Source organism: Arvicanthis niloticus, chromosome 3 (assembly GCF_011762505.2).
Source record: "Arvicanthis niloticus isolate mArvNil1 chromosome 3, mArvNil1.pat.X, whole genome shotgun sequence".
Taxonomy (NCBI): Eukaryota; Metazoa; Chordata; class Mammalia; order Rodentia; family Muridae; genus Arvicanthis; species Arvicanthis niloticus.
The window spans coordinates 69,390,771-69,403,455 of record NC_047660.1 but is presented as its reverse complement, the minus strand read 5'-3'; the positions used below and the strand labels follow the sequence as shown (position 1 = coordinate 69,403,455).

The window sequence follows — 12,685 nt, the reverse complement described above, 5'->3', positions numbered from 1 at the left end:
GGCCCATGTGTTCATCCCACTACCAGCTTCTGAACCAGGCTCTGTTTTCAGGCAAAGCATTAGTGGCCTATTTAGTGAGGAATTCTTCATCTCCATGTAAATGGTTTTGATTGAAGGCCATGTTCTCCAGTGCCTCCAGGCAAACACCTAGGGAGCATCAGTACATAAATGTTTAATGTCCCATCCTGAGGATTTTCCGACTCATAAGCAAATGTGTCTGTAGTTCACAGGGGAAAGCAGAACCTGTTTTAGAGGAATCTGCTGAACGGGAAAGGCTGTTAGAACTCTTAAGATTTTAGTGAAGTACAATCTCTTGGCATCTTTGACAACTTACCAAGGAAAGGAAGACACCGTATTAAGACACTTAAAATTGGTAGACTAACAGACATAAAGTTGTAGAAAACAAAATGAATAAGATCAAGGAATCTAGTCTTTAGCATACTAGCTACAGTACTGTGCATCTGTATGCACTCATCTCAGGCTGAGGAGATAGCTCAATTGGTAAACTGCTTGCCTCTCAAGCATGAGGACCTACGTTCAAGTCCCAGAACCCACAAAGAATACCAAGGGTAATGATGTTTGCTTATAATCTCAGTGCCAGGGAGGCAGAAACAGGAGGCTTACTGCAGCTGGCTGACCAGCCCGCCGTGCCTAACTGGAGAACAGCAGGCAGTGAGAGTCTGTCTCAGGAGGTAGACAGGATCTTTGAAGATGACAGAAAGGTTGTCTTCTAGCCTCTCTATGCATGTTGGTCTGCACACATACACACGGAGCATGTGGAGTGAGGTGGGAGGTGTGTACATCTCATTTTAAAAGATCCGGTTGATATTGATTGTAATTTCTCTCGTCGATAACAAGGAAGGGGATGCAATTGATTAAGCAAAGACAGTGAGGTTGACAGGGTTCTGGGCCTCTGTTCTGTGAATGCAACACGGAGCCTGATGTTTTTTATGTGTGTCATGAGAATGTTTGGTTTCTTCAGGTGGGCAGGTCAACAGAAAGCCCCATCGACTTCGTGGTCACAGACACGGTTTCCGGTGGTCAGAACGACGATGCCCAGATCACACAGAGCACCATTTCCAGGTTCGCCTGCAGAATCGTGTGTGACAGGAACGAGCCATACACAGCACGCATATTCGCAGCAGGATTCGATTCCTCCAAAAATATATTCCTTGGAGTAAGTACTGTGACTATATTCTGGTTTCAGACTCACACTCACTACTGATAGTTACTTAATGTGGGGGGAGGTTTCTTTGCATGGAGGCTGTAGTTAGATTTTTTTTTTTTTTTTTGAAGTTCTAGTTTTCAGACTAGACTTAGAAGACAGTGGTAAAAACCTAAAGATAACTTGAAGCCTGGCCGCAGGCACCCAGCCCTCAGGAGAGAGAAGCAGGAGGATCATAAGTTCAAGGCCAACCTTACTGCATAGCGAGATGCTGCCTCAGAAAAAGGAAACTCTGTAGCTTACTCGGTTATTGTTGTTGTATTTGCTGTGTCAGTTATAATGTATGCAGTAATTATTTCAAAGGAGTATATGTTAGCCTTATGTATAACACATTTATGGAAGATTTGAGAGGCTTATTTCAAAGGGAAAAATAAGTGGCCAAATTTAACCTTTAGAGCACAAAGGAAATTGTTAGTGAACAATTGTCACTGAAAGGTGAATGTCTACTACATCACATCCTGTATGTGGTATGTTTATAACAAAGAGAAGGCTCTTCCCTCATGGAATATCTTGGTCAACAAACTCCAAAAGCTTTAGTGACTATCCTATCTTGATACGAATACCTCTTGAATCAGAATATTGTTGCAGAGAGCAGTTGTCCATTGTGACCTAAAGGATGAGAAAATGTATTGTCTCACATGGCAGGAAGTGCTGTGGAAGGCCAGTCCAGCACAGGTTGATGCAGTGACCCTGTGACATCTTGGACTGGGTTCTTTATGTCTTGCTCAGTGTCTCTGCTGGCACACCAGCCACTTGGGGGTGGAGAGGAGGGGGAAGTCTGCTTCTGAGTGTGCCACCCTCCCCTGAGCTTTCCGACATCTGTGGTGTGGGGCATTAGGAAGTCTGGGACTGATGGGTTTGTACTAAGCAGGGCTTTGATCATCCCTGCTCTGCCTCATGGACAAAACATGAGCTTTGTCACCAGGAAGCAGGAGGGGCATCAAAGCAGCACAGCAGCCTGAGCAGGCTGACCCATCACTGTCCGCCATCACTTCTGCCTTGGGAACAGGCACAGCCGTTTGTGTGGAAACACACTGGCTCCTAAATTATTGGCTTAATTTTTTGTTTTAATTTTGAACCTTTAATAAAGAGTACTTTTTAGAATATTATGTTTCCTTCTGTACCCAAGTAGTAAGTGCATGTAAAACAGTTGTAGGTACCTGAGTAAGAGCAGGCAGAAGTAAAGCCAGAGAAAGGAACTGAGGGCTAAGATTTCAGGCTTGACAGGGGAGAGGAATCTCTCAGTGAGGAGGTCAGGTGCCAGGTATGTCTAAACTCCCGAGGAGAGTGGCGCGAGTGGCCAGAGATGAACCTTTCCGCTTCAAAGAGCTCAGCAGCTCTCCTGGTGTCAAACCAGCACATTATCCTCTAGTTATCAGCATTAACTAGAAATCAAAATCCCTCACTCTCTCCCACCTTTGCTGTGTACTTTGTTTCTTAATGCAGCCTTTCTCTGTGTAGCCCTGACTGTCCTGGAACTCACTCTGTAGACCAGGCTGGCCTCCAACTCAGAGAACCACCTGCTTCTATCTCCTGAGAGCTAGGATTAATGGCGCCACCATTCCTGGCTGGCTTTCTCTGTATTTTAAGGAGACTCTGGAGTCCTCCTTTTCGAGTGTTATTTTACCAAGCTTTTTCTGGTCTGTGGTATTGTTCTCCAGGAGAAGGCAGCAAAATGGAAAAATCCTGATGGACACATGGATGGACTCACCACCAACGGTGTCCTGGTAATGCACCCACAAGGAGGCTTCACTGAGGAATCCCAGCCTGGAGTCTGGAGAGAGATCTCCGTCTGTGGAGACGTGTACACCTTGCGAGAGACCAGGTCGGCCCAGCAGAGGGGAAAGCTGGTGAGTGGGCTCCGCCCTAGAAAATGCGCACAGATGCTTCATGGTGGCTGTCAGTTTCCTACTGATAAAGCTCAGAGCCTTTTTGCAAGGTGGGATGTGCCATTTTCTGATCCAGAAACAGTCCCATAAGCTCCAGGGAGTTGGAGGGGGTGCCTGTCCTTTCCCTGTAGCTGGCCGTTTGTGTGCAAGTGTGTTATTTTTCACTCCTGACCATCTTGAGAGGACAGTTGTTTATTAACATTGCAGAATTTATCTTTCCCCATAATACTTCACTAAGTCAGAAAAATCCTGAGCAGTGTGAGGCAGTGAGTGAAATGTTTAAATTAGAAGATCTGGATTTTCTAAAACTAAGAAATAATGAAGTTGGCATTTCTACACCCCCTTAGCTTCATAGTTAGAAATTAATCGCATTCTCAGTGCTGGTCACCCCAGAGGAAGTAGGCTATTCTACTTGACATCATTCCTGTATCACTGTTATGACCTCTTCTTATAAGTGCCACTGCTGAGCCTTGAAGCAAGTGCCTCTGTTTCCCTTTCTGGCTGTCAGTAGTGTAGGTTTCTGATAGTGAAGTAGCCGTGGCACGAGCCCTTAAGAGGCTCACTCACTTCCACTTTGTTGCATAGAAGCTAGAGGGAGAGAACAGATGACTTTCTAGATTATAGAAAAGAAGGCATTTTCCAAACAGCCCTAGACAGACACACGTGGGGTTGGGGCTGGGGAGTGTTCTGTGGGCTGCAGAGATGAAAGTGGCAGCCAGATGTTTTCAGGGTGGAGAAAGGAGGAGGAGCCTGATGGACCATTTGCTGTCCCACAGCGGAGGCTTGCTTCTAGAGGGTCATTCCCTCTGTTTCACACCATTCAGAGACAGGGAAGGACCCTTCATCTTACAGTAAAGTCGCCTTTTCTCAGCATCTCTAATGAATACACATGAAAAGTATTTTCTGAGAAAGGCCAGGCAAACTCTGTTTTAGCTGAATACTTTTTGAGACACTATTAATAGGAAAGGGAATATGAAAACAATTTCCTTACAAAAAATGTTTCTGGTGATCCGATAATTTTACACAAGACTGCCCTAGCTCACTCAGCTGGCTTGTGATTAATCATTACAGTAGCGGAAGAAGACACGGCAGGTACAGACACTACATTAGCACTCCTCACCAAGCATTCAGCTCGCCCCCTCTCCACCAAAGCCCTCTACACGAGGCAGAATCCCCTCACCTTATCTATGAAGAGAAGTAGCACGTGAAAGTTAAATATTGCCCTGAGTCATGGAGTTAGGAGGTGGCCACTGCTGACATGCCAAATCTGGCTAATTCACCCAGTACTGCACCACAGAGGGCTGAGCTCAGTGCTCACCTGAGCTGGGTCCCACTTGAGCGTTTGCTACCTGTGTGAATAAAAGGCACAATTGCCCTTGCCTCTGAATAGGTGGGGGCAAACAGATTGGGAGTTGTGGCTCAGATGGGGCTACATCCTGAGACCCCGTCTCATAAACCATGGCGTGGAAAGACAGCTCAGTAGTGTTCTTGCTGAACATTACTCTTTCCCATCCTGGACAAGGACTTCCACTCAGTCCCCTGCAAGGAAAAACAAAAGATTAAATAAGGCCTACTTGGCAAGACTGTCCAGTGAGCATGTCACTGGTGGGTTTCTTGTCCTCTTTGGTAACTGCAGTACAGCTTAGGCAGCAGTAGGCACGGAAGACTTTTGCCAGGGTTGCTAATAAGAAACAGCTCCAAACGTGTGTGTGGGGGGGGAGGGGGGTAGTGTGCACACGTGCGTGCACACATGTGCGTATGGAGACAACAGGACAACCTCTGGCATTGTTCCTCAGGTACTGCCTGTTCTTTTTAGACAGGGCTTTGCCCACTAGGCTAAGATGGCTAGCCAGTGATTCCCAGAGAGCCTCCTGTGTCTGGGATGACAAGGAGACAGTACCACGCGTGGCCTTCCCACACAGGTTCTGAGCACAGGTTCTCCTGCTTGCAAGGCAAGTGCTTTATCCACTGAACTGCCTTCCCAGCCCAGACAAATTTTGAAGTTAGTGCCTGTCAGAAATGTGTCTTACATCTAAATAGAATTACTGACATGTTTCTTCCTCAAGTCAAGATCCCTAACGCTTTGTCTGGTGCCACAGATACTCTTTACTGTGTGTGGTGTACCCAAACTCTGCCTACAGAGAGGACCTGTGCCAACCGCCCTGCACCCCTCCAGTCCATCACTATGCAGCTAGGTGTGAGCTAGCAAAAGACACACTGATTCTCTCTTGGCACCAAGACCTCTGTGCACAGCCATGCAGCCTGGGCCTGATTCTCTCTTGGCACCAAGACCTCTGTGCACAGCCATGCAGCCTGGGCCTGTTGCCTGGTACTGTGTCATCACCCAGAACTCCCAGCCTGTTCAGTTGAGCTCCTTGTAGACTCCATACTTAGAGTAATCACACCTCTCTGGTGTGTTGGTCTTAGCACCCACCTCCTGGCTCCAAACATCTTTTCCAGATCTCTATTCAGGAAGAATCCTTTCAGAATCCATCCTAACCTGTCTCCATCAAAGTAACAGTAATAACAGTGTTTACTGCATGCCAGACCTCAGTCCAAGAATCCACTTGTTTTAGTTTATCTGTCATAGTCACCTTCTGTAGTCTAAAGAAAGGGAGAGGGTGGCAGTATGCTCCAGTAACCACCCCAAGTCACACACCTATAAGGGGCCGAGAACCCCCAGAGCCTACTGTCGGCCATTGTGGGTCAGTGGGTCAGTGGGCCAGTGCTTCATTTACCTCCCCTGGATCCAGGCATGCCTGTCCTGCTCACACTCCTGGAGAGCATGTTTCTGTTTTGTTAGTCTTGCTCACCTTGGGGCTTACCGTGCCTCTGGCACAAGTAGTATGGGGCCAAGTCCTGCTGACCATGCCTGACCCTGCTGCCTGTCAGCTGTTAACCACCCGTGCAAGCACGGGGCATGCAGCACACACGTCCCACATGTCCTAGGAAAACAAAGACTTGTTCATGAAGCCTTTCACCTTGGACCTTAGGACAAACGGATGAAAGACAGATCAAGGCCTGTGCAGCTAAGGGTCGCCTGGGTTGTGTCGGCTGCTCTGCTGGGCATCGGCTCTGCTAGAGGAGCGTGGGTCTTCACTGGCAGGACAGCTTTCATCCCTCATAAGGTCTCTGGATATATTACCAGCATAAATGTTAAAAATAAAAGTGTGATGTTTATTGGACTCTAAAAGTAACCGCTGCATTAACCCAACTTAAATAGCTCATCACCTTCTGCTGAGTTGCACCCTGGACATTCAGGTGCACTGAGGCTTGGGGAGAGTGATAATTCCCATGTTTAGTGGGATGTGTTACTTCTGTGTCTTCTGAATTTCTACTTACTGAGTAAAGAATGGGGGCCTTTGCCCCCATAGTTTATAGGATTTTGCTTTTAAAGATGTATCTATTAAACCTGTTGTAGGTGGAAACTGAGACCAATGTCCTGCAAGACGGCTCCCTCATTGACCTGTGTGGGGCCACTCTTCTCTGGAGAACCGCAGATGGCCTTTTCCACGCTCCGACTCAGAAACACATTGAAGCCCTCCGGCAGGAGATCAATGCAGCCCGACCCCAGTGTCCCGTGGGCCTCAACACCCTGGCCTTCCCCAGCATCAACCGGAAGGAAGTAGTGGAAGAGAAGCAGCCTTGGGCATACCTGAGCTGCGGCCATGTGCACGGCTATCACAGCTGGGGCCATCGGAGCGACACAGAAGCCAATGAGAGGGAGTGTCCCATGTGCAGGACTGTGGGCCCCTATGTCCCTCTCTGGCTAGGCTGTGAGGCAGGATTTTATGTCGATGCAGGACCCCCAACCCATGCCTTCACCCCCTGCGGCCACGTCTGTTCAGAGAAGTCTGCCAAGTACTGGTCGCAGATTCCACTGCCCCATGGAACCCACGCGTTTCACGCCGCCTGTCCATTCTGCGCCACGCAGCTGGTTGGTGAACAGAACTGCATCAAATTGATTTTCCAAGGTCCAGTGGACTGACACCCTGGACAACCATCTACACATCATTAACAAGTTACTGTGAAGATTTTGCCACTAACTGTAGATTCTACCTTTTTGTAATGCTGTTTGTTAAGGGAACGGCGGACTGGGTTGCGAAGACAGAGGGAGGGCTGAATACGGCAGGCGATGACAGATACCACTGTGTTTTGCATGCTCAAAACAGCAGCATCGTCATGAGGTCTGCCTGATTAAACTTTAATACTTGTGTAATAATTGGATTTCAACTGCCATGCTTTTATTTTTAACTTTAGGTTTTTAACCAGATTTTTTTTTCCCCTTTGTAAACTTGGGTAAGATTTTACAAATGTAGAAGTGTACTCAACAGATGTCTCTTAGTGCGCAGCCTGCAGAGCTGTGTGGCACAGGTGTCACACATCTTGTGATGATCAGTGATTGGGAATACTTGACAGTAGCTAGAATCTGACTCAATACCAGAGAGCCAGCTCTGTCGGCCCTGCCACAAACACCCGTGGACAGGCAGTGTAGACCATGTACTTGTCTTGAAATCTGCAACTTTATTCTCACCTTTTTTTTTTTTTTTTTTTGACTTTAGGTGGAGGAGCATGTCCATATCCTATTTTATTTTAACTTCAGTGGAATTCACTCGCTCATTTATCAGTTACTTGGCATGTCAAACAAAGAATTTCCCCATGGTTTCAGTCTGTCCTGTTATTTTTGCTTAATATGGGCTGTCTCTGCTCCTCATCTTACATGTCAAGAAGTCATTGGTTGATTGATTGTTTGATTGATGATTAAATTCATGAGCTGAGGGTGGCAGTAGTGGACATGCACTAAGGTCAGCTGTTGCCCATGCTGGCAGCAGTGGGTGTGTCCCAGGTACTCTAATTCCAGCTTTATCTGTACACCAGAATACTTAAGACCCAAGTGGGATGAAAACATGCTTTGACTTTTTAAAGCCACTTGTTGGCACTTCACAATGTGGTTTCCTTCTCTTCTCCTTCTTAAGAAAGCCAAAATTTTGTTAACCCAGAAGCAACAAGCGACAGTGGGATTGCCATTTCTGTCCCCTACCTCCCCACCATCAGTCATCTTCCCTTTCAGTTTAAGGAGCCCCATACTTTTTTTTTTTTTTTTTATGTTTGCAAATCAAACTAAATCTAAATGTGATCGTTAGTACACGGAGCACTGAGTGGCATGTCTGCAGAGATCATTTGAAATTTCTGATTTTGAGAGAGCAAGTGAATGTTTACTGAGGAATAATTAAATCAGAATTTCATATGAGCTGCACTGGCCCTCTCTTTCAGTTTCATCTAGCATTGATTAATAATGCCTGAATGCTTGTTTTCTGTGCTTGGTGCCAGTAGTATCTGTGGCTCCTAGAATGTCAGAATGGAGAGACACTGTTGGGCTTAGCTACGTTCCACCCCATTCCCAAGGAGAAAGTCTTCAGTTAAATTAACATTGCTCAGGTGGACCATCAACAGATTTGAGCTGCCTGTTTTAGCTTTTGTAAATATAAGTAACTTATATAATTATGACACATTCATACTTGAATTGGTTTTTCCATATCTTGCCTATTAGCAGATATTTCGCCTATTTTCAGCAAATTAAATCTATTTGCGTACTTTTTCTTGAAAGCAAAACGATAATATTAATTACTCTGTAGTGCTGCTGCTTAGTTTGACTCAGTGTGCTGGGTTCCGCTGTCCGCTTCATTTTCCCATGGAGACTGCTGTGTATTAAGAGAGGGTTTTTTTGTTTGTTTGTTTTGTTTTAACTTATGAAAATCCAACAGTCTTTTTACTGGTAGTTCCCTGTGTTCTACATAGATTACCTACAGACAAAAAAGAAATAAAGACAGACAGACAGACAGGGAGAGGGAGAGAGGGAAAGAACTTTCTAGAGAAACCTATAGGGTGTCATCTGGTGCAGACAGAATTTTCGTCACTGGTTTTCAGAGAAGGATAAAAGATGCACTCCCCCTGCCCCCGTCCCACCTCTCCTTATATGGAGATAGATAGTTTGAGGACTCTTCTAAGATAAAGAGTCTTACACCCAGAAATACTAAATTTCACCTATCCAAAAACAAATCAAAAAAAGTTTTTTCTTTCAAGGAAGTTCACTCTGATACCAGATTTCTCTGTGTCAAGGACTATGTCTGATACTCTGTGTATGGCATACACCCCCCAAATAAGGCAAGCATCCCACTGTCAGATTACAAAATTGCAAACTCAGCTCAAGTGCAAGCTGAAACTCAGATAATAAACTACAGGCCCTTCAGTGGCAGTAGGGCAGCCTGTAGCTTTTCCTTCCATTTTCAGGTGAGGTCCCCTGCCCCTGCCCCTGCCCCTGCCCCTGCCCCTGCCCCTGCCCCTGCCCCTGCCCCTGCCCCTGCCCCTGCCCCTGCCCCTGCCCCTGCCCCTGCCCCTGCCCCTGCCCCTGCCCCTGCCCCTGCCCCTGCCCCTGCCCCGGCCCCTGCCCCTGCCCCTGCCCCTGCCCCTGCCCCTGCCCCTGCCCCTGCCCCTGCCCCTGCCCCTGCCCCTGCCCCTGCCCCTGCCCCTGCCCCTGCCCCTGCCCCTGCCCCTGCCCCTGCCCCTTGCCAGAGGAATAAAGAGGTGTCAACCTGCAAAAGCAGCCACAATGACTCAGACAATTTCTGATCACTTTCTACTGAGGAAAGGCTTTCAAGTCTGAAAAGAGTTAAGCTTTTGAGAATAAACTCTAGTTCATTCAAGTAGAATGATACAGTTGAGAAAAGGAAACTTCTTCAAGGTCAACTCTGTGTTCAGGTTTGGTGGCCATCACATAAAGGATGAATCCCAAACTTCCTTCCACCTGTACATAAGGAAATCAACTTCTCATCCTGGTCTCGGCCCGACCAGTTGCCTTTTCAAATAGGTTTCCAGAAGTCAAGCCCTAGTGACATGCCTCCATAGATGATATTTTTTTCAGTTGTTTGTGTCATTTTCTTACAAAAAAACAATCAGAGTGAATGGGATTTAGCTCTGAGTATTTTTCTAGTGTTTTTATTATTATTGTTAATAAACGGTGCTGCTGGGTCATGCACGCTGCGGCTCTCAACGCTTCTCGGATTTCGTTCAGCTTTTGCAGAAAGGGCTACAGTTCACACTGCAGAGTAAGTATTAAGCATTCTGGGTCCTTCCCCACCCCCGTACTTCTGCGACCCAAAAGAATTAAAAATCATTTAATATAAATAGAGAGCATATTTATATCATTCCTCAATAGTTAGTTGTAGGGTTGGTACCTTTTTGCCTCAGGGAAGCCATGTGATGTAACTGGTTATAGACTTTCAGGGTTAGGGTGTAGAGAAAGGAGAAAGCCATTGGAAACATGATGGACTCCATTAAGGAGACAAGCTAATCTAGGTGCAGGAGTGATTGTAGTAGAATTTGTTTCCCAGTGCTAGTAGGGAAATCGTTTTTAAGTTATTACATATACTGTATTCAGAGAGTCCAGACCTCTCCAGAAAGCAGCAAGGCCCCCTATTTTTGCTTACCAGTCTCTGCAAGCAAGAGCCCAGTATTGGTTTCTGGACCCTTTTAAGAGTTTAGGGTGCACATGTTCTACTTATGTGTACTAACAGTTGTCCCATGATCTCACTCCCTGCTTTTCTTCTTCAGAGCTGTTCTGTTCATTAGGTAGGCACAAGGGGTGGACAATCATGCCACTCTCGGTCCTGACTTCATGCAGTCTTGCCTCTGACAGTGAAAATTCAGACAGACAAGCCCCAGGACCTTGATTTCACCAGATGTGATTCTGCTCCCAGAGCTGTCAGTCTCATGATCCCAGAGCTCAGCCTTTTGAACTGAGGGTCGGAAGCTCCTGTGGTGAGCGTAGGTCACAGCTCCAGGCATTTCTTTATAACCCAAGGCCAATGAGATAACTCCAGGACATTTGTAAAGGAAGCTAAGCATTCCTGAAAGCAGTAAAATCAGAAGAGTTCTATTACTACTTTTTAGTAAGACGTCCTCACAAATGTCTGCCCTCACGACTCCCTAGTGGGCAGTAGGGGAAAACGAATATATTTTCCAGGTCTGCTTAACTTTCTGAACAAAAATAAACATGTTGAAAAGGATGTTCTGCCTTTTAAGATGAGATCACAGATTGCTTCTCTGTTAAATAATCTAGAAGTTAGGGGCTGATCATATTTACCATGTATAGTGTTATGAGCAGTTAAATTTTATGGCTATATTTGTAAAATCTGTTCTTTTATATTTCATGTCAAATTGAGAAATTTATGTCTTCACTGTTGTACCTGTGGAAATATAAGCCATTTTACAGGGAAAAAATCTTCAAAAGCTATTAAACGAATCTCACCATGTTTGTAAGTTGTCTTCAGACTCTTGTTATCGCTGGCTTCGTGGGGACGTTGGGAGGCGTGGATGCAAAACGTAGACTATTTGTACATTCCTTGAGTTTCTACCTGAATCCCAAACAGACAGGAGTATTGTTTCGTTATACTCTGCACACCGCATTCTTACATATGTGTTCTGAAATCTCCCAAATTTTTTTATTAAAGAAACTTCATTTTATTAAGGAAACTCCATTGGTTCTTATTTTACTATTTCTTGTGACATTTTATCCCTGTCAAATAAATCTAATTCAGAGGAGAATTTAACCTGGTTCTAGAATTAGTGGGTCTTCTTCATGATTGATATAATTGTGTAACTACTTTTATGATAGTCTTTCTTCTCTTTTAGTAGCAAAAGACTGGTGACTGAGCCTTCAAACCTTAAATCAGCATGTCTATCGTAAGAAAATATTTGCATTTGTGATGTGTTTTTTCTATTCAAATTGATATTCAAACTATTGTTGAGAGAAATAGATTCTTTTATTTCAAAAAAAGAATGCAAACATAGCCTTTTATACAAGAAGCATATGTTCTACTTTTATCAAATTTGAGGTGTCATGAATGGTAACGAGTTTCTGTAGTTAAACAGCTATCCTTGTAAGGTTTATCCCACTCAGCAAGTGTGCTGAATTCATTCAGTGTGAGTGTGTGGAGGGGGTTGTTTTCAACAAATAGATCAAGGACCACTGGGTATCTTCATGTGGAAGAATGGAATTAGGACCCATAGGTATGGGGTCTTATGATAAAAACAATTAACTCTGGGCAGTGGTGGCGCATGCCTTTAATCCCAGCACTTGGGAGGCAGAGGCAGGTGGATTTCTGAGTTCGAGGCCAGCCTGGTCTACAGAGTGAGTTCCAGGACAGCCAGGGCTAACCCTAGAAAAACCTGTCTCGAAAACCCAGAGAAACCCTGTCTCGAAAAAACCAAAAAAAAAAAAAAAAAAAAAAAAAAACCAATTAACTCAGTGGGTCAAAGAGCAGAACTGTGGAGCTCTTGAAGGAAAGCTTCAACTCTAGTGACCTTAAATTAGTCATTTCTTAACTAGTCATTTCTTAGCCAGGAAAAGCAAAAAGAACAAATAATGAACAAGTTGGCTTTCATCAAAATTAAAAACTCCTGTGCACAGAATGAAACTGTCATCAGTAAAAAGACAACTATAAAAATGAAGATAATATATGGTGGCCATAAGTCTCACAAGGAAACTGAATCAAACCTATGTAAGAACTTC

At 45.1% G+C, this 12,685-nt stretch overlaps 1 protein-coding gene across 1 annotated transcript in view; it reads left to right on the top strand.

The window, feature by feature from the left end:
- The window catches only part of Peli2 (pellino E3 ubiquitin protein ligase family member 2), a 145,021-nt gene extending 135,571 nt beyond the window's left edge, over positions 1-9,450 (top strand). The window contains exons 4-6 of the mRNA XM_034499095.2: positions 983-1,177; positions 2,887-3,075; positions 6,536-9,450. Of these exons, the coding sequence (XP_034354986.1) occupies positions 983-1,177; positions 2,887-3,075; positions 6,536-7,102 (951 nt within the window). The 3' untranslated portion in view covers positions 7,103-9,450. The remainder of the gene's footprint in view (positions 1-982; positions 1,178-2,886; positions 3,076-6,535) is intronic.
- Positions 9,451-12,685: the final 3,235 nt, after the last annotated feature.